Below are 22,672 nucleotides of genomic sequence, written 5' to 3'. Positions count from 1 at the left end.
TCACCAGTTCTTTCCTCAGCTGAATGAAGAATTGTTTACACTTAAAAGAAATCTTCACAATCTTCAACCTGGAAAGATACAAAGAAAAGATTAGAAGTCAACCAGGCGGGGGGTGGGGTGGGGGGGATTGTCTGAGGTTTCAGTCTTCATATTATGTTGTTACTATAAATATTATGAAAATTGTATCAAAGGATATGTAAACGTTCGTTTTTTGTCATACTTACCTCCTCTGTGCAGTTGGTTTTGCACAGAGTGGCCCCCGATGCTCCTCTTCTGGGGTCCCTCAGCGGTGCTCCTGGCTCCTCCTCTTCTCGAGTGCCCTGTTGGAGAGCCACTCACCCTTGGTAGGGCTCCCGCGGGCCCGCTCCCGTGTCCTGCTGCTGCGCCCATTGACAACAGACAGCTGGACTTTGCTCCGCCCCCCCCCCCCCCCCCCCGGGCTCCCGCGCCATTGGATTTGATTGACGGCAGCAGGAGCCAACGGCTGTGCTGCTATCAATCTATCCAATCAGGACCCGAGACACGGGCTGGAGCGGGTGTGCTTCCCCCCCCCCCCCCCGGCGCAAGAACAACCAGGCTCAGGTAAGTAATGGGGGGGCTCCGGGGGGTGGGGGTAGGGGTTGGCGGCTGGTGCACTACAAGAGGTTTTTCACCTCAATGCATAGAATGCAAACCGTGAGGGTTTACAACCCCTTTGAAGATTATATTATTTAGATTGTAAGCTCCATGACCGGGGCCCTCCTGTCCCTTCTGCATTGAACTGTATTGTAGCAGTTTGCACAGCACTTTACAATGTAGAGGGAGGGGGCTGGGCCTCCTCCCTCTACATTGTAAAGTGCTGCGCAAACTGTTAGTGCTCTATAAATCATGTATAAAAATAATTTGTTTTTTTTTGTTCCTGTATGATTGCAGACAGGTAACATTATGTATCCAATTCTTTTCTTCTGTACTATGGGGGGACTTTTTTTTTGTATCCAATATTTAGAATTTATTATTGTCGCTTGTGTTTTACGGTTATTTAAAAAAAAATTTTTTTTTTTTTTTTTTTTTTATGCTTAATTTCTCCAAGTCAATGAAAAACTAAAAAAAAAGCAAATAAATAAATGCAGAGAATGCAAATAGCCGCCTTTAGAATCCCTCCCCCGATAATGTGTGGGAAGGGGGGGGTCGGAGGAGGAGGTTTGGCTGGCTGACGATCTTCATGCTCGGCTTCTCGCTGTGTTACTGCGGGGCACACAAGTGATGGATCCTTCGCCATGACCTATTTTCCGGCTGGATCTCCGGTTCAGTGACCTTCACCGCTTCTTTCCTCCTGCTTGTTTCTAAATGGAGGAATGCGGCTCCTTCTTCTCTGTATCTGAGATCAGCAGACATGGTGTAAATGTAAAGCTGTGCTCCAGGCCAACAGCTACATATAGAGATGAAATGCATCTCATTGGAAACGATTTACCTACCCAAAGAATTTGTATTTCTGTCCATCCATTCCTGAGAATTACACAGCTCTGTCACACAGCATAGCCCTGGGTCTGGCAGGTTCAGGAGACCTGATGTTTTTTCTCTACTGCAGTGAATTAACAGTTACAGGTCTTGTCCCTCCCCCCCCCCAGCCAGCGATTGGACAGTGAAAGGGGAAGCAGCAGTCTGATGAGCTCATCTCTCAGTCAAAGCATGCTCCTTCATAGGACTGCTATACGATGGATTGGCTCCTTGTGCTGCTTCTCCCTATTCCCAGTCTGAGCTCTGCTGTGCAGGGACTACAAGAAGCTGAAACCGGGGTCAGACTCAGGTATGTTTGCATTCAAAAAATACATTTGGGGTCTATTTATCAAATGTTTTCCTCCAAGACTTACACAAGTTCAGCCAAGATTCACACATTTTGTGAATAGAATAATATAGGACACTTGGGGGAAAACACCCCATAAAGACTAGAAAGCTAAAGGCAAGAAAGCCCAAACACTACACAGTCAAGCAAATGGGTAAGCACCGCAAATGTCCCACAATACCAATCCAGGCTACAAAAACATGGCTGCCAAGCACATGCCCCTCACCCTGAAAGCAGAAGGCAGTCCCCGAGTGACCTCACTACCCGACCGGTAGTCCCCGAGTGACCTCATTATCTGACCGGAGGTCCCCGAGTGACCACACTACCTGACCGGAGGTCCCCGAGTGACCCCACTACCTGACCGGAGGTCCCCGAGTGACCTCACTACCTGACCGGAGGTCCCCGAGTGACCTCACTACCTGACCAGAGGTCCCCGAGTGACCTCACTACCTGACCGGAGGTCTCCGAGTGACCTCACTACCTGACCAGAGGTCCCCGAGTGACCTCACTACCTGACCGGAAGTCCCCGAGTGACCTCACTACCTGACCGGAAGTCCCCGAGTGACCTCACTACCTGACCAGAGGTCCCCGAGTGACCTCACTACCTGACCGGAGGTCTCCGAGTGACCTCACTACCTGACCAGAGGTCCCCGAGTGACCTCACTACCTGACCGGAAGTCCCCGAGTGACCTCACTACCTGACCGGAAGTCCCCGAGTGACCTCACTACCTGACCGGAAGTCCCCGAGTGACCTCACTACCTGACCGGAAGTCCCCGAGTGACCTCACTACCTGACCAGAGGTCCCCGAGTGACCTCACTACCTGACCGGAGGTCTCCGAGTGACCTCACTACCTGACCAGAGGTCCCCGAGTGACCTCACTACCTGACCGGAAGTCCCCGAGTGACCTCACTACCTGACCGGAGGTCCCCGAGTGACCTCACTACCTGACCAGAGGTCCCCGAGTGACCTCACTACCTGACCGGAGGTCCCCGAGTGACCTCACTACCTGACCGGAGGTCCCCGAGTGACCTCACTACCTGACCGGAAGTCCCCGAGTGACCTCACTACCTGACCGGAGGTCCCCGAGTGACCTCACTACCTGACCGGAAGTCCCCGAGTGACCTCACTACCTGACCGGAGGTCCCCGAGTGACCTCACTACCTGACCGGAGGTCCCCGAGTGACCTCACTACCTGACCGGAGGTCCCCGAGTGACCTCACTACCTGACCGGAGGTCCCCGAGTGACCTCACTACCTGACCGGAGGTCCCCGAGTGACCTCACTACCTGACCGGAGGTCCCCGAGTGACCTCACTACCTGACCGGAGGTCCCCGAGGGACCTCACTACCTGACCGGAGGTCCCCAAGTGACCTCACTACCTGACCGGAGGTCCCCGAGTGACCTCACTACCTGACCAGAGGTCCCCGAGTGACCTCACTACCTGACCGGAAGTCCCCGAGTGACCTCACTACCTGACCGGAGGTCCCCGAGGGACCTCACTACCTGACCGGAGGTCCCCAAGTGACCTCACTACCTGACCGGAGGTCCCCGAGTGACCTCACTACCTGACCGGAGGTCCCCGAGTGACCTCACTACCTGACCGGAGGTCCCCGAGTGACCTCACTACCAGACCGGAGGTCCCCGAGTGACCTCACTACCTGACCGGAGGTCCCCGAGTGACCTCACTACCTGACCAGAGGTCCCCGAGTGACCTCACTACCTGACCGGAGGTCCCCGAGTGACCTCACTTCCTGACCGGAGGTCCCCGAGTGACCTCACTACCTGACGGGTAGGCCCCAGAGAAGCCGCCGTCTGACGTACGGATGTGGCAGTGAAAGATTTAATAAATATGGAACTTCATTACAGTGGCGTAGCGTGGGGGGTGCAGGGGGTGCCGTGGCCCCGGGCGCAATATTTAGGGGGGCGCCAGTGTGTGTCACTGGCTGCCTCCTCCTAATTTCTAATTTTGTGTCCCCGGGCTCCGGCCGCCATGTTAAGTGTCCGGCGCCCTGTGATTGGGTGTATGGGGGTCATGTGAGGCGCCCCGCCTCCGCACATGACCCCCATACACCCAATCACAGGGCGCCGGACACTGAACATGGCAGCAAGCAGAGCGCAGGGGAGAGAAGAAAGAGCCGCTGTGTTCTCCTCCTCATCCGGATCGATGCAGCCAGGATAAGAAGGTAAGTGAGACGAGTCATGTTACTGGGAGGGGGGCGAGAGAGACTGTAGGCAGGACAATGTAGTGTAGTATAGTGTGGAGGTCAGTGTAGTGTCACTATGGGGGGCAGTGTAGTGGACAGTATAGTCAGGGCCGGATTAACATAGGCTCCAGGCCCCTCCCTCAATATAGGCCCATGGCAGTGGCTTGTCAATTCCTGTGTGCCTTCCTGAAGGAAGAGGAGCCCTCTGTGCACACATGGAGGAGACAGGTGTCAGTGCAGCCGAGTCCTGTCTCTGCCGATGCCTGACTCCTATCACAGGATCTGTTCACTCACACAGATCCTCAGTGTCTGGGGGAGGGGCGCTGATGTTCTAACCAGCAGGAGCCCGGGAGGAAGGACATCTTACATGCTGTTATGATAAGGTCAGTACATTTGTTAGGGGGATGTTGTGTAATTATTGTGCTAGGGGACAGACTGCTGCTCCCCCCATGTAATGTGCTCTCTTGTGCCCAGTGCCCCCCCATGTAATGTGCTGTGCCCACCATGTCATGTGCCTTGCAGTGCCCCCCATGTAATGTTCTGTGCCCACCATGTCATGTCATGTGCCTTGCAGTGCCCCCCATGTAATGTGCTGTGCCCACCATGTCATGTGCCTTGCAGTGTCCCCATGTAATGTTCTGTGCCCACCATGTCATGTCATGTGCCTTGCAGTGCCCCCCATGTAATGTTCTGTGCCCACCATGTCATGTGCCTTGCAGTGTCCCCATGTAATGTTCTGTGCCCACCATGTCATGTCATGTGCCTTGCAGTGCCCCCCATGTAATGTGCTGTGCCCACCATGTCATGTCATGTGCCTTGCAGTGCCCCCCATGTAATGTTCTGTGCCCACCATGTCATGTCATGTGCCTTGCAGTGCCCCCCATGTAATGTTCTGTGCCCACCATGTCATGTGCCTTGCAGTGTCCCCATGTAATGTTCTGTGCCCACCATGTCATGTCATGTGCCTTGCAGTGCCCCCCATGTAATGTGCTGTGCCCACCATGTCATGTCATGTGCCTTGCAGTGCCCCCCATGTAATGTTCTGTGCCCACCATGTCCTGTCATGTGCATTGCAGTGCCCACTATGTAATGTGCTGTGCCCACCATGTCATGTGCTGTGCCCACCATGTCATGTGCCTTGCAGTGCCCCCCATGTAATGTTCTGTGCCCACCATGTCATGTCATGTGCCTTGCAGTGCCCCCCATGTAATGTGCTGTGCCCACCATGTCATGTGCCTTGCAGTGTCCCCATGTAATGTTCTGTGCCCACCATGTCATGTCATGTGCCTTGCAGTGCCCCCCATGTAATGTGCTGTGCCCACCATGTCATGTCATGTGCCTTGCAGTGCCCCCCATGTAATGTGCTGTGCCCACCATGTCCTGTCATGTGCCTTGCAGTGCCCCCCATGTAATGTGCTGTGCCCACCATGTCCTGTCATGTGCATTGCAGTGCCCACTATGTAATGTGCTGTGCCCACCATGTCATGTGCATTGCAGTGCCCACTATGTAATGTGCTGTGCCCACCATGTCATGTGCATTGCAGTGCCCCCCATGTAATGTGCTGTGCCCACCATGTCCTGTCATGTGCCTTGCAGTGTCCCCATGTAATGTGCTGTGCCCACCATGTCATGTCATGTGCCTTGCAGTGCCCCCCATGTAATGTGCTGTGCCCACCATGTCATGTCATGTGCCTTGCAGTGCCCCCCATGTAATGTGATGTGTCCAGTATGTCATTTGCTGTACATTGCTGTGCCCACCATGTAATGCGCTGTGCTGACCATGTCATGTGCTGTGCATTGCATTGCCCTTCATGTGATGTGCAGTGCCCACTATGTCATGCTGTGCCTTGCAGTGCCCACCATGTAATGTGCAGTGCCCACTATGTCATGATGTGCCTTGCAGTGCCCACCATGTAATGTGCAGTGCCCACCATGTCATGTGCTGTGCCTTGCAGTGCCCACCATGTCATGTGCTGTGCCTTGCAATGCCCGCTATGTAATTTGCAGTGTCCACCATGTCATGTGCTGTGCCATACAGTGATCCCACCATGTAATATGCAGTGCCCACCGTGTAATGTGCAGCGCCCACCATGTCATGTGCACTTCCCACCATGTCATGTGCTATGCTGTGCCCACCCTGCCATGTGCTGTGCCCAGCATGTAGTGTGTTGTGCCCACTGTGTAATGTGCTGTGCTGTTCAACAGTGCCCACCATGTCATGTGCAGTTCCTAACATGTAATGTGCTGTGTCCAGTATGTCATTTGCTGTACATTGCTGTGCCCACCATGTAATGCGCTGTGCTGAACAATGTCATGTGCTGTGCATTGCATTGCCCTTCATGTGATGTGCAGTGCCCACTATGTCATGCTGTGCCTTGCAGTGCCCACCATGTCATGTGCAGTTCCTAACATGTAATGTGCAGTTGCATTTCCCACCATGAAACGTGCTATGCCATGCAGTGCCCACCATGTAATGTGTTGTGCCCACCATGTAATGTTATGTGCCATTCAGTGCCCACCATGTAATGCGCTGTGCCCACCACGTCATGTGCTGTGCCATGCAGTGCCCACCATGTAATGCGCTGTACCCACCATGTAATGTGCTGTGTCATGCACTGCCCACCATGAAATGTGTTGTGTTGTGCAGTACCAACCATGTCATGTACTGTGCCTACCTTGTAATGTGCTGTATTGGGCAGTGCCAACCGCGTAATGTGCTGTGCCCGCCATTAAATGTGCTGTATCCATGTATCCACCATGTAATGTGTTGTGCCAACCATGTGATGTACTGTGCTATAACCCCCCCCCTTCCGTGTAATGTACTATGCTGTGCCCCCCACAGACTCACCCCCTCACTCCCACCCACCTCTCTCTCTCATCCCCTCTCTTTCACCCTGTTCTCTCTCTCACCCCCTTCACCCCCTACCACCCTCTCTCTCTTTCACCCTCTCTCTATTCCCCTTTTTCTCATCTCCCTCCCTCTCTCTCTCTCTCTCTCCCCCCCCCCCTCTCTCTCTCTCACCCCCCTCTCTCTCTCTCACCCCATCTCTCTCTCTCTCTCTCTCACCCCCCCCTCTCTCTCTCTCTCTCACCCCCCCCTCTCTCTCTCTCTCTCACCCCCCTCTCACCCCCCCTCTCTCTCTCTCTCTCTCTCCCCCCCCCCCCCCTCTCTCTCTCTCTCTCTCTCCCCCCCTCTCTCTCTCTCACCCCCTCTCTCTCTTTAATTTAAATTTCACAAAAAATTTTTGCGTTTTCATTTTATTTATTTTCATAAAAAGGCCCACCAACATCCTTAGCACCAGGCCCATGATGCTCTTAATCTGGGCCTGAGTATAGTGGTTAGCATAGTGGTCAGTATAGTGTAGTTTAGTATGGAGGTCAGTGTAGTGTAGTGTAGTGGACAGTGTAGTATGGTGGTCAGTGTAGTATAGTGGTCAGTGTAGTATAGTGGTCAGTGTAGTATAGTGGTCAGTGTAGTATAGTGGACAGTGTAGTATAGTGGACAGTGTAGTATGGTGGTCAGTGTAGTATAGTGGACAGTGTAGTATAGTGGACAGTGTAGTATAGTGGACAGTGTAGTATGGTGGTCAGTGTAGTGTAGTGGTTAGTGTAGTGGACAGTGTAGTATGGTGGACAGTGTAGTATGGTGGACAGTGTAGTATGGTGGACAGTGTAGTATGGTGGACAGTATAGTGTAGTATAGTGTAGTGGACAGTATAGTGTGGTGGTCAGTGTAGTATGGTGGTCAGTGTAGTATAGTGGTCAGTGTAGTATAGTGGTCAGTGTAGTATGGTGGTCAGTATAGTGTAGTATAGTGGACAGTGTAGTGGTTAGTGTAGTGGACAGTGTAGTATGGTGGTCAGTGTAGTATAGTGGTCAGTGTAGTATAGTGGACAGTGTAGTATAGTGGACAGTGTAGTATAGTGGACAGTGTAGTATGGTGGTCAGTGTAGTATAGTGGACAGTGTAGTATGGTGGACAGTGTAGTATGGTGGACAGTGTAGTATGGTGGACAGTGTAGTATGGTGGTCAGTGTAGTATGGTGGACAGTGTAGTATGGAGGTCAGTGTAGTATGGTGGTCAGTATAGTGTAGTATGGTGGACAGTGTAGTATGGAGGTCAGTGTAGTATGGTGGTCAGTATAGTGTAGTATGGTGGACAGTGTAGTATGGTGGTCAGTGTAGTGTAGTGGTCAGTGTAGTGTAGTGTAGTGGTCAGTGTAGTATGGTGGTCAGTGTAGTATGGAGGACAGTGTAGTATAGTGGTCAGTATAGTGTAGTATGGTGGACAGTGTAGTATGGTGGTCAGTATAGTGTAGTATGGTGGTCAGTGTAGTATGGTGGTCAGTGTAGTATGGTGGTCAGTATAATGTAGTATAGTGGACAGTGTAGTATAGTGGTCAGTGTAGTATGGTGGTCAGTTATAGTGGACAGTGTAGTATGGTGGTCAGTATAGTGGACAGTGTAGTATGGTGGTCAGTATAATGTAGTATAGTGGACAGTGTAGTATGGTGGTCAGTATAGTGGACAGTGTAGTATGGTGGTCAGTATAGTGGACAGTGTAGTATGGTGGTCAGTATAGTGGACAGTGTAGTATGGTGGTCAGTATAGTGTAGTATGGTGGTCAAGTGTAGTGTAGTATAGTGGACAGTGTAGTGTAGTATAGTGGTCAGTGTAGTATGGTGGTCAGTATAGTGGACAGTGTAGTATGGTGGTCAGTATAGTGTAGTATGGTGGTCAAGTGTAGTGTAGTATAGTGGACAGTGTAGTGTAGTATAGTGGTCAGTGTAGTATGGTGGTCAGTTCAGTATAGTGGACAGTGTAGTATGGTGGTCAGTATAGTGTAGTATGGTGGTCAAGTGTAGTGTAGTATAGTGGACAGTGTAGTGTAGTATAGTGGACAGTGTAGTATAGTGGTCAAGTGTAATGTAGTATAGTGGACAGTGTAGTGTAGTATGGTGGTCAGTGTAGTGCTCAGTATAGTATAGTGGTCAGTGTAGTGGACAATGTAGTGTAGTGGACAGTGTAGTTCTCAGTGTAGTGGTCAGTATAGGAATCAGGTAGGTCAGTACTATTGTATTTGAAGGGACTCAGGGATAGCTAAAAGTCCGCAGGTTGGGGGGGGGGGGCGCAAATTACTTGCCTTGCCCCGGGTGCTGACAACCCACGCTACGCCACTGCTTCATTAAGGGAAATCTCTGGGCACAGCATACACTTTCATCTTAGAACATCAGTGCTGTAATAACAATACAAACAATAGTTCTGACAATATAAGCTTAATAAAAAAAAAAAATATCTCCTTTCATGTTGTAAGTGCTGTCTGTCTGCTGGCCGTCTCTTTCCACGACTTCCTGGATTCCCAGCAAGCTTTGCAGCTTCTCCTCCATTTCTAAGGACTACATATCCCATGGTACCTTGCTGCCTGCAAGCAGTATTTCCTGTATTGACTCCACCCCCTGAAACTCCTCCTCTCAGCACCTCTGTAGTGTAGAGGGCAGGCTCTGGGAAACGTGTGACCCAGCAGTGCCTACTCACAGGGCATAGTGACTACATGTCCCAGAATCCCAGGAAGTAGATGTGTGGGATCCCCACAAAGTAAAGCAGTTCATGAATTAGTCAGTTATTTCTTGGATTCCAGCAGGTTGGACGAAAAAAAACTGATTTCCCCATCTACACACTTGATATGGATGGGGGAATCCTCTCCCCACTGAGCCTTTGTATCCTCCCTGCCTTCAGAATACACTGATCGGTGCTCCAGACTATAACCTGCAGTGCCGATCGAGCGGAGAAACTCTGACAGAGCGGTTTGTACAGAAGTCAATCGATGTTAACCCGCTTTATACACCCACCGGCTACTTTATTAGGTACACCTGTTCAATTACTTGGTAACGCAAATTGCTAATCAGCCAATCACATGGCAGCAACTCAATGCATTTAGGCATCTAGACGTGGTGAAGATGACTTGCTGAAGTTCAAATTGAGCACCAGAATAGGGAAGAAAGGGGATTTAGGTGACTTTGAACGTGGCATGGTTGTTGGTACCAGACGAGCTGGTCTGAGTATTTCTGGGATTTTCACACACAACCATCTCTCAGGTTTACATAGAATGGTGGGAAAAAGAGAAAATATCCAGTGAGCGACAGTTGTGTGGAGGAAAATGCCTTGTTGAGGTCAGAGGAGAATGGGCAGACTGATTCCAGATGATAGAAAGGCAACAGTAACTCAAATAACCACTTGTTACACCCAAGGTATGCAGAATACCATCTCTGAAGGCACAACACATCCAACCTTAAAGCAGATGGGCTACAGTAGCAGAAGACCACACCGGGTGCCACTCCTGTCAGCTAAGAACAGGAAACTGAGGCTACAACTGGCACCGGATCACCAAAATTGGACAATAGAAGATTGGAAAAATGTTGTCTGGTCTGATGAGTCTGGATTTCAGCTGCGACCTTCAGATGGTGGGGTCAGAATTTGGTGCATGGATCCATCCTGCCCCATATCACCGGTTCAGGCTGGTGGTGGTGGTGTAATGGTGGGGGGGTATTTTCTTGGCACATTTTGGGCCCCTTAGTACCAATTGAGAATCATATAAACACCACCACCTACCTGAGTATTGTTGCTGACCATGTCCATCCCTTTATGACTACAGTGTCCCCATCTTCTGATGGCTCCTTCCAGCAGGATAATGCACCATGTCACAAAGCTCCAATCATCTCACCACTGGACGATGAGGTCCCTGTACTCCAATGGCCTCCACACTCACCACATCTCATCCAATAGAGCAACTTTGGGATGTGGTGGAACGGGAGATCGGCATCATGGATAGGCAGCCAACAAATCTGCAGCAACTGTGTGATGCTATCATGTCACTATGGAGCAAAATCTCTGAGGAACGTTTCCAACACCTTGGTGTATCTATGCCACCAAGAATGAAGGCCAAAGGGGGTCCAACCCGGGACTAGCAAGGTGTACCTAATAAAGTGGCCGGTGAGTGTAGATCGATACGGAAAAGATTGCAGTTTATTTCAGTGGACGATCAGTGTGAACGGTAACACACACACACAGCATACAAGTCAAAAGAACAAAACCAGATAAATGACATACAACTAAAAATATCATTCGTCTGGTTTTGTTGGTTGGCAGAAAACATTCCTCAGCCTAAAATACGAGCCAACCGGATCTTCAAACATTGACTTGTACTAGAGACATAACTAGAACCCTCGGGGCCCCGGGTGCAAGAAACCATGAAGGTTGTAAAGGGCCCCCCAACCCCCAGCTGGGGCCCTTCCCACTGATCCTGGGGGCCCTTTACTCATGCTGCAGGACCCTTTTACATTTGTACCCCGCCCGGTGGTGGAACTGCAACACCCAGTTGCAGGTGCCACCTTTGTGCCCCTGGTAGTTCCGCCACTGGTGTCAGTTTGTTTGTTTATTATTTTTACCATTATTTTTTTTTTTTATAATTTTATTTTTTCTAATTATTTTTAACAATTTTTTTTTAGGAGTCCCGTTGGGGTTTTTGGTGAGATATTAAGGGGTCTAAATAGACCTCTGATCAGTGGCGACCCATAAAGCAGGGCCGCCGCCCCCCCCCCCCCCCCAATCCATACGTCCGGCCCCTCTAATCTACATGTGGGGCACCGGACGCATGGATTCCAATGGTGGTTATTTTTTTCTATTTTTTTCTTTAAAGCACGTGATCAGAGCCTGAGGCTTCAATTGGCTGCAAAAAAAGGTGGGCTCGGGACGCAGAGCACTGCGCCCTGAGCCCATCCACCTGCGTGACAATAGTGAATTAACATTCGCTATTGTCTTTCTCATTCTCCTCCTGGCCAATCAGGAAGCCCCGATTGGCCAGGGAGTCTTAGGACTTGGGTGGGGGGGGTATGGTGTTGGTTTGCCCCCCCCCCCCCCCCAAAGTATTGAGCACCAGCCGCCACTGCCTCTGATGTTTCACCTTTGACATAGAGAAAGGAGATTGAAGGCACAACCCTCTATCTCTGCATCTTCAGCAGCACAGGATGAATGGACAGGAAGAGCTCTGTACAGAGACTTCCTGTGGTGGAATGCCAAGGCCCTGTCGCCACCACAAATTGCAACCTTTGTGACCCCGGTAGTTTCGCCACTGTCGGTAGTTTTTATTTAACTTTTTTTTTATTTATTAAAATTATTGATAGCAGCGCAGCCATCGGCTCCCTCTGCTGTCAATCAAATCCAATGACGTGGGAGCCAGTCTTGCTGTCTGTGTCAATGGACACAGGAACGCGCCCACATGGGTGCCCTCCCCCCCCCCGAGGGTGAGCAGCTCTCCAACGGTGAGCTTGAGAAGAGGAGGAGCCAGGAGCGCTGATGAGGGACCCCAGAAGAGGAGGATTGGGGGCCACCCTCTGCAAAACCAACTGCACAGAGGAGGTAAGTATGACAGGTTTGTTTTTTAAAAATGAACCTTTAAATATATCCTTTAACTCATAGCAAAGTCAAAAATGAGGCACCAGCCCAGGAGGAGCGCAGAGCCGGCTCTGGGGAGGAGTCAAGTCACAGGCAACATTTCTTCCACCACTACAGACGCATATAACATGGAAGATAAAGGAAGCGTGCTTACCATGGGAAGGTATTGATTCGTACCCGGTTCTTATAGATAACAATCCCTCCTGACATCACTCCGATCAGGATCTCATTGTTACTCTGATCCTGGAATAGTATTAAAAAAAAATACAATTACAGTACAGAATTGACAAGATTAAAAAAAATACAATTACAGTACAGAATTGACAAGATTAAAAAAAAAAAACAATTACAGTATAAAATTGACAAGATTAAAAAAAATATACAATTACAGTACAGAATTGAGAAGATCAGATATATACATCGGGTGGCTCGGTCTGCTATCTGTATTTTCTTTACAGCATTCTTGCCTCCCTCGCTAAAGAACATAAAATGTAAACCCTAACGACGGTGAAGCTCACAGTGTGCGGTGAAATCAGAGGAAGCCGTTTCAGTCCAGGAGAGGAGCCGGTACAATCGTGCCAAGACTGAAGGGGAGGTTGAAGTTCGGCCGGAAAGCGGTACACTGCGTGCCAGCCCACAAGAGGGAGAACCGTCATTAACTTTAACCGCTTAACCGCTTCCCGACCACTGCACGGCGATATACGCCGGCAAACTGGCACGGGTGGGCAAAAGGGGCGAACAGGTACGTCCCCTTTAAGAAGCAGGTGCTGCGCGAGTGCGCCGCGTTCTCCGTGACCGCAGGTCCCGCGGACTCTATGTCCGCCGGGTGCCCGCGATAATGTCACGGAGAGGTAGAACGGGAACATGCCTTTGTAAACAAAGGATTTCTCCGTTCTGCCTTGTGTCATGACAGAGATCTACTGCTCCCTGTCATCGGGAGCGGTGTTCGCTGTTATGTGAGTTGTAGCCCCTCCCCCCACAGTTAGAATCACTCCCTAGGACACACTTAACCCCTTCATCGCCCCCTAGTGGTTAACCCCTTCACTGTCAGTGTCATTTACACAGTAATCAATGCATTTTTATAGTACTGATCGCTGTATAAATGACAATGGTCCCAAAATAGTGTCAAAATTGTGTCCGCTGCAATGTCGCAGTCGCGATAAAAAAAATAAAAAATAAATAAATAAATAAATAAAAATCGCAGATCACCGCCATTACTAATAAGAAAAAAATGAATAATAAAAATGCCATAAATCTATCCGCTATTTTGTAGACGCGATAACTTTTGCGCAAACCAATCAATATACGCTTATTGCGATTTTTTTTTCTTTTTTACCAAAAATATGTAGAAGAATACATATCGGCCTAAACCGAGGAAAAAAATATTTTTTTTATATTTTTGGGGGATATTATAGCAAAAAGTAAAAAATATTGCTTTTTTTTCAAAATTGTCGCTCTTTTTTTGTTTATAGCGCAAAAAAAATAGGATTTTTTAAAACAGCTTACCTGTAAAATCCTTTTCTTTCGAAGGACATCACGGGACACAGAGCCACAGTAATTACTGATGGCTTATATAGGTATCACTGGTGATTGGACACTGGCACACCCTATCAGGAAGTTCAACCCCCTATATAATCCCTCCCCCTTGCAGGGATACCTCAGTTTTGTAGCCAAGCAATATAGTGTATTAGAAGAGGGGTGGGACCTCTGTGTCCCGTGATGTCCTTCGAAAGAAAAGGATTTTACAGGTAAGCTGTTTTAAAAAATCCTATTTTCTTTCTCGAACATCACGGGACACAGAGCCACAGTAATTACTGATGGGATGTCCCAGAGCAATGCTACCTGAGGGGGGGGAACCACGACCAAGTAGGGTGCAATCAGACCTGAGGACCCTGTACCGTTGCCTGCAGCACACTACGCCCAAAGGCGATATCCTCATGCCTTCTCACATCCACCTGATAGAATCTGGTGAATGTATGAACTGAAGACCAGGTTGCGGCCTTGCAGATTTGAGCCATAGAGGCCCGGTGATGCACTGCCCAAGAAGCACCAATAGCCCTTGTGGAATGTGCCCTGATCTGAAACGGAGGAATCTTCTGTTTCAGACCGTAAGCTTGAATGATCAACTGTCGAATCCATTTAGAAATGGTAGCTTTTGACGCTGCCTGTCCTCTATTGGGACCCTCTGGCAGCACAAACAAAACATCCGTCTTGCGGATCTGAGTAGTTGCCCCTAGATAGGCCTTAACTGCTCTTACTACATCCAACGAATGTAGAGATCTCTCTTCCGGAGAACAGGGATCTGGAAAAAAGGAAGGTAGAACAATGTCTTGGTTTAAATGAAAATCAGAAACCCACCTTCGGTAAAAAACTAGGATGAGGGGCGTAGTACCCACTCTATCCTTGTGTATAATCAAATAAGGCTCCTTACAGGAAAGAGCTGCTAATTCTGATACTCTTCTAGCAGAAGAGATGGCCACCAGAAAAAATTAATTTCCTTGTCAACAAGACCAAAGGAATCTGACTTATTGGTTCAAAAGGCTGTTTCTGTAACACAGCCAGGACCAAATTCAAGTCCCAGGGGTTTAGGGGCGCTTTAACCGGAGGATTAAGACGCATCACCCCCTGCATAAAGTTTCGGACCAAAGAATGCGAAGCAAGTGGCCGCTGAAATAATACTGATAAAGCAGAGACCTGGCCCTTGATGGTACTCAAGGCCAGCTTCATCTCTAATCCCATCTGTAGAAAATCAAGGATTCTACCTATGACATATTTCCTGGGATGCCAACCTCTGGATTCACACCAGGTTATATAAGCCTTCCAGACTCTATGATAAATCATCCTGGAAGCTGGCTTCCTTGCATTAATCAAGGTAGATATGACAGGACCTGAGAGCCCACGACTCTTCAGAACGTGGGTCTCCAATAGCCAAACCGTCAAATTTAGCGTTTGTAAGGCAGGATGGAACACCGGACCTTGAGATAACAGGTCTGGGCGTACCGGTAGGGTCCACGGGGAACCCACCGTCATCCTTACTATTTCTGCATACCAAGTCCTTCTGGGCCAAGCGGGGGCCACCAGAAGTACCGACTTCCTTTCCTGCTTGATCCTGCGAAGGAGTCGTGGTAGTAGCAGAATAGGCGGGAATTGCGTAAATTCAGTGAGAACCGATGCCACGGAATCACCAACGCATCCGTCCCGCATGCAAGAGGATCTTTTGTCCTTGCCACAAAATCTGTCTATCTTTTTGTTGAATCGGGATGCAAAGAGATCTACATCTGGAACCGCCCATCTTTGTCATATGGCCCAAAAGACGTCGGGATGAAGAGACCATTCCCCCTGGAAGTAACTGCTGGCGACGTAGATAGTCCGCCTTCTCTATTCCCGGGATGAAAACTGCCGATATGCATGGCACATGCTTCTCTGCCCAGACTAAGATCTGGTTCACCTCTTTTTGAGCAGCTCGGCTCCGGGTGCCTCCCTGATGATTGACATAAGCCACTGCTGTGGCATTGTCGGACTGGATCCTGACCGGACAACCCTGTAGCCTGATAGTTCCAGGCTTTTAGAGCTAGATGTATCGCCCGGATCTCCAGAATGTTGATGGGTAAGGTCCTCTCTGTCTTGGACCATACCCCTTGGACCGCAGCCTGTTCCAGAACTGCTCCCCAACCTGACAGACTGGCATCTGTTGTTACCACCGTCCCAGGTAACCGGTAGAAAGGATTTCCCCTTCTGCAGGTTTTCGGGTATGAGCCACCAATTGAGGCTCTGACGCACCCGCATGCGACAGGTGCATCGGAAAGTCTAATGCCTGAACCTTCTTGTTCCAGGTCGACAGAATACTGTGTTGCAGCATTCTTGAGTGAAACTGAGCATTAGGGAACTGCTTCGAATGAAGACACCATCTTCCCTAGTAGCCTCATACAAAGGCGGACTGAGGGACCCTTCTTGGTCCTTACTGTCAGAATCAGCTCTCTCAAAGCAGTGATCTTTGCCTGGGGTAGAAATATCTTCTCCTGGCTTGTATCTATAATCAGACCTAAACACTCCAGTCTTCTTACTGGTTTTAGGAAAGACTTTTCTAAGTTGAGGATCCAACCCAGGTGTTCTAGATACCTGACCGTGGTCCCTCAAGTTTCCCCTTCAAAAAAGGCTTACCGACCGGTCTATCAAGAGCAGGTCGTCTAGGTATGCTATGACAGCTATACCCTGAGCCCTTAATCTGGCCAGAGGAGGAGCCAAGATCTTTGTGAACACTCGAGGTGCAGTGGCTATCCCGAAAGGCAGAGCCACAAACTGGAAATGGCGCCCTCCTACCTCGAAGCGCAGAAACTTCTGATGAGCAGGAAAAATTGGGCACATGCAGATATGCCATCTCTGATGTCTATTGATGCCAGAAATTCTCCTCCCTGCAGGGTGGGAACTACTGTTCGAATTTGATTCCATGCGGAAGGATTGAATCCTTAGGAATTGGTTTCAGATCCCTTAAGTCCAGAATGGGCCTGACATCCCCATTTGGCTTTTGGACCGTAAAAAGGTTGGAATAGAAGCCCAATCCCTGGTCCTTTGCTGGAACTATCATAATGACCTCCTGCGACAAAAGTCGCTCTAACGCTAGAAGGAGCGACTGCTTCTTCTCTGGGTCTCCAGGAACATTTGATCTGAGGAACCGAGGAGGGGGGAATTCCTGAAACTCCAGCTTGTACCCTAAGGTTACCGTGGAGATTACCCATCTGTCCTGGAAGTCCTCCTGCCAGAGCTCTGAGAACTGTCGCAGTCTTCCCCCCACTCGAGTGAGCGGGGGCACCCCCTCATGCAGAGGTCTTAGTGTTTTGCCTAGTAGGCTTCTTTCCCCAGGACTTCTTTTGTCCCTGGGGTTGACTCTTGTCTCTGGACCCCGATGGAGGCGGCCGTCGAGACTGCCTGGAGGCTGAAGCCCCCGGCGCTGGGGAAAGAGTCAGTTTGAAAGAGGGACGCTTACTCTTCTTCTTGACAGGTAAGAGAGTGCTTTTCCCACAAGAGATTCTCTTGATATAGTTATCCAAGTCCTCTCCAAACAACCTTGCACCACGAAATGGAAACCCAGTCAGTAGCTTCTTACATGGTGCTTCGGCTGACCAATTTTTCAACCATAGGATTCTACGTATATGCACCAACCCCAGTGAAAGACGGGAGGTTTGCACGATAGAATCTCTAATGGCGTCAACCACAAAGCATAAGGCCGCTGGAAGGTTAGCAAACCCCTGGGCCTGCTGTTCAGGTAATACTTTGATGACCTGCTTAACATGGTCTCTTAAGTATTGACAGACTCCAATCGCTGCTACTGCAGGTTGGGCCACTGATCCTGCTAAGGAGAAAACATCCTTCAATAGTGATTCCATCCTTTTATCTACAGGATCCCTGAGCATCTGAGCATTGTCTACAGGACAAGTCAGGCTATTATTTACGGAGGAAATGGCGGCATCAATAGCCGGTATTCCCCACATTTTAATAAACTTTTCTTCCATCGGATAAAGTGTTGAAAACTTTCTCGGCGGAAAAAAACGTTTGTCTGGGTGATCCCACTCAGAATAAATAAGCTTTTCAAGTAAAGTATGAACAGGAAAAGCATGTGCTGCTTGGAAAGGTTTCAGTGACCCCAAAGCAGAAGAGGATTCTTTAGCAGTTTCAGGTATGGGAAACTTAAATGTGGAGCGGACCAATCCAGTGAGGATCTGCACTAAGACTTTCTCCTCTTGGGAAGTCGCAGAGGGTCCCTCTCCACCTGAATCCTCCGAAGAGGAATCATCCATCCCATCCCGATCCTCTGAAAGGGATTCATCTCCTTTATCCCAGAGCTCCTCTGTCTGAGGGTCTTGGGGAACAGAGGAAAGCCTAGTGCGTTTTCTTCCACTGAGTGAAGACGTAATCACGGCCATTAATCTTTCCTCTAGACCATTAATGGTTGAGGAAAAAACCTCTTGTGTAATATATACAGGGGCTGAAGTGCCAGAAGCAGGTGTAGCCCCTGACCCCGATGGCTCTCCCTGGCTAGCCGTCCCTGGCCCATCTTTAGGGGGGGAGGATGCTGCCGACAGGGGGCCCTCAGAACCTGAACGAGATCCCCTAGTGTCTCTGGTTCCTGGGGTGCTTGAACCTCTTCTACCCATAGTGCAGAGCAACAAGGTGTGAGGTATACAAATGAACACTGCCCGCTGAGCGATGTAGTCTGGATAAAAGCCTTGCTACCCAATGCTCAGTCTGGTGTTACTTCAGTAAATGCTGCCTAGGAGAATGCCTGTGTCCCACCTTACATGCGACCGTCAGCTCTGTGTCTCTCAGAAGGCTGAGTGCACCTGTACAGAGTGCCTTTAATAGCTTGCAGCTGGCCTGAGTGGGAGTCTAAGCACTCTGTGCCGACATCCCGCCCCCTCCTCTACCGCCCCCCCCCCCCTCGAGTTTTGAAAAAAAAAAAAAAATGAGCGCTTCCCGCCGCTGCCCGACTCTCCTGTCATGCTTCCGGAGAAAGGCTGGGGATGGGGGGGGAGGGAGAGAGTCTGGTAACAAGATCTGCCTGAACGGCTATCTTGAGAGATGGTGGCCATTAGGCCACAGAGCCCGGTGGTATAACCACTTTCTAGACCCACTGTGGCCCCCTCTCTTAGCCTGGGGGGGGAACATTCAAACATGAGAAATCCCCCCTTCCACCTTACCTGTTTGCAGCCTGCTTGAGACGCTGGGACATACACAGCGATTACAACACCTGAGACAGAGTCAGCATGTGCAGGTTTGTGCTCTTGGCAGCCCCCGGTGGTCACAATAGGCATAGCATGCATTTACCTTAAAGGAGAAAAGCCACTAGAACTCAAAAATTCTGTGGAATCTCCTCTTACCTTATCCAGCCGCAGGGTGCTGTTTACACAGACCCAATCTTCACCTCTCACGGTGGGCTCCGTTTGAAAAAACCGTCAGAGACTGGGGCCCCCCATCAGTAGGGGGATCCAACAGTTCTGGGACCGTAAAGCACCTCGCCAGAAATTAGGAAGTTTAAAGCCATTTTCTGATCTGCGGGGGTCCAGCTCTCTAAAAAGAGAAGCATTACGGGTAAAACCTCGTTTCTTCGGACACGAGGCCCGGGTACCATTCAATTCGGCCATGAAAAGACACTTTGAATGGATCCGGTTCGCCTGGCTTGCCCCAGTATAGGATCTTAGGATATTCCCTTTGGAGCTCAGCACAGGACATCTTTACAACGTCCATCACCTAAGACACTGGCGTAAAAAACTGAGGTATCCCTGCAAGGGGGAGGGATTATATAGGGGGTTGAACTTCCTGATAGGGTGTGCCAGTGTCCAATCACCAGTGATACCTATATAACCCATCAGTAATTACTGTGGCTCTGTGTCCCGTGATGTTCGAGAAAGAAATATAAACCCGCAGAGGTGATCAAATAGTGTCATTAGTACAGTGACATGCTGATCATTGTAATAATGTCACTGGTCCCCCAAAAAAAAGTGTCAAAAGTGTCAGGTATCTGATTATTCCGCCGCAATCCCGCTCAAAATCGCTGATTCGCCGCCATTAGTAAAAAAATAAAAATAAAATGCATCAAAATATCCCATAGTGTGTTGCGCAAATCAATAAATATAAGCTTATTGGGATTTTTTTTTTTTTTTTTACCAAAAACATGTAGCAGAATACATATTGGCCTAAATTGAAGAAATTCTAATTTTTTTACTGGAAGTTTTTTTTTTTTTTTTCTTAAATATTTGTTTCTTTTTTCAAAATTGTTGCTCTTTTTTTTTTTTGTTGATGGCGCAAATACCACCAAAAGAAAGCTCTATTTGTGGGGGGGGGGGGGGGTGGTAGGACATCAATTTTATTTGGGTACAGCGTCGCACACGAGCGCGCAATTGTCAGTTAAAGTGGTTTGTCTCATTCATGTAAACCGATACATTCTGCTGGAGAGCTTGTGAAAAAACCAGCAGAATTGCTTGGCTGGATCACCAGGTGAAAAAAAAAAAGAAGAAAAAAGAAAGCCTAAAAAAAAAGAAAAAAAAGAAAAAGTAAAAAAGTAAAAAAAAAAAGAGAAAGCCTAAAACAAACAAAAAAAGGAAAAAAAAAGAAAGAAAGCCTAAAAAAAAAAAAACAATTAAAAATAATAAAAAAAAAGAAAGCCTAAAAAGAAAGAAAAGGAAAACAAGAAAGCCTAAAAAAAATAAAATAAAAAAAATAAAAAAAGAAAGCCCCAAAAAAATAAATAAATTTAAAAAAAAAAAGAAAAAAAAAAAAAGAAAAAGAATGCAGCCATCCCATCTAAGAATTGGTAAGCTGCAGTATAATAAATGTTTGATTTTGGGGTTTAATATCTCTTTAAGCCCATCGACAGCAGACTTGGTTCTGGTCTCTCATTGGCCGCCTGCCCGTTCGGCGTTTACTGGAGAGATTGCCGCTCTCACACACACACACACACACACGTATCCACAACATGAAAACATTGCGAGTGGAAGATTTGTACCCCGATTACTGTAACGGGGCGGTAAAAATAGACGCTGCACTCCGGCACTTGTGAGCAGACAGATGAGGCAAATCCACATTAATTACAGCCCCGGCTGGGAGGGTTCTCCGGTGTAATTGCGGTCTTCCTCCGGTGTAATTGTAGGGAGGATGGAAATCTCAGACGTTACCAAAGCCGCTTCGCAGAGGGGCGGATCCGCACATCAACAGGAACTGCACCTATTGGGTAACCCCCCCCCTCCCCGCCCCCCACCCCCTCCCCCGGGCACTAAATATTATTGGCTCCCTCTTCATATTTAGGGTCCTGTCCACACTCCCCTGCACCGGGCTGCCTTGTCCCGGCACAAAAGAGGACATTTCGCCGTGTTTTCTATGAAGTCAGTTCCCACCACTGTGTGGCGCTGGTGTGCGCTGAAAAAAAAAAATAAAAAAAGTTCTGCGTGCAATTTAAATAAAAACTTGATTCTAGTTAACCCCCTTTATAACTTTTAGTTTATCCCAAATCAGCCCTAATTAACCTCTTCAGCTCTGGAAGATTTTAAAAATTAAAAACAAATTGATGCGCCCCCCCCCCCCCCCCAAATAGAGGTTTCCTTTGGTGGTATTTTTTTATTTTTTGCGCTATAAACAAAAAAAAACAAAAATAAAAAAAAGACAATATTTAAAAAAAATAAAATAAATAAATTTTACTTTCTGCTGTAAAAACAAATCCAATAAAAAAAATTAAAAAAAAATAAATCAAATGTCTTCATCAATTTAGGCCAATATGTATTCTGCTACATATTTTTAGTAAAAAAGAAAAAAAATCCCAATAAGCGTTTTATTGATTGGTTTGCACAAAAGTTATAACATCTACAAACTATGGGATGTTTTTATAGAGTTTCTTTATTTTATTTTTTTTTACTAGTAATGGCGGCGATCAGCCATTTTTAGCGGGACTGTGACACTGCGGCGGACAAACCGGACACCTGACACTTTTGACATACTTTTGGGAACCAGTGACACTAATACAGTGATCAGTGAAAAAATATGCACTGTCACTGTTACTAATGACACTGGCTGGGAAGGGGTTAACATCAGGGGCGATCAAAGGGCGAACTATGGGATAGTTTTATGGATTTTTTTTTTTTTTTACTAGTAATGGCGGCGATCTACGACTTACAGCTGGATTGCGGCAGACACATTCGGACACTAAACTGACACTTCTGATACTTTTTTTTGGGGGACCAGTGACACTAATACAGTGATCAGTGCTAAATAATATGCACTGTCACTGTACCAATGACACTGGCTGGGAAGGGCCAACATCACTGACTCACTGATCTCAGACTCACTGTCTGAGACAGCGGCGAGAGCTGCCGTCAATCACAGCCACTGAGCCAATCAGGAGAGAGGGAGGGCGGGGGTATGGGCCGCAGCTGTGTGGGTGAATGGACACACAGAGCTGCAGCCTCGGGAGCGAGCCCGTTTAGGTGCCCCCCCCCCCCCACTGCAAGCTGCTTGCTCTAAGGGCACTTGGCAGGAGGGAGGGGCCTGGAGCAGAGGAGGACGGGGGGCTGCTCTGTGCAGCTCTTAAAAGGGACCATTTTATTTAAATATTTTTTTTAAATGACTTTTTTTTTATCGGCATTTTAGTGTAAATATGAGATGTGAGGTGACACCACATCTCATATTTAAGAGGTCCTGTCATGCTTTT

The 22,672-nt window shown here is 48.4% G+C and overlaps 1 protein-coding gene across 1 annotated transcript in view; it reads right to left on the bottom strand.

Moving 5' to 3' along the window:
- The window catches only part of PTPN4 (protein tyrosine phosphatase non-receptor type 4), a gene marked incomplete in the record, with an annotated part of 165,913 nt that overhangs the window by 74,181 nt on the left and 69,060 nt on the right, over nucleotides 1-22,672 (bottom strand). Inside the window, 2 exon segments of the mRNA XM_073634460.1 lie at nucleotides 5-68; nucleotides 12,632-12,720. Coding sequence (XP_073490561.1) covers nucleotides 5-68; nucleotides 12,632-12,720 — 153 coding nt within the window.

This window comes from Aquarana catesbeiana, linkage group LG06 (genome assembly GCF_042186555.1).
Source record: "Aquarana catesbeiana isolate 2022-GZ linkage group LG06, ASM4218655v1, whole genome shotgun sequence".
Classification (NCBI taxonomy): domain Eukaryota; kingdom Metazoa; phylum Chordata; class Amphibia; order Anura; family Ranidae; genus Aquarana; species Aquarana catesbeiana.
This window is presented reverse-complemented; position numbering and strand designations above follow the sequence as displayed.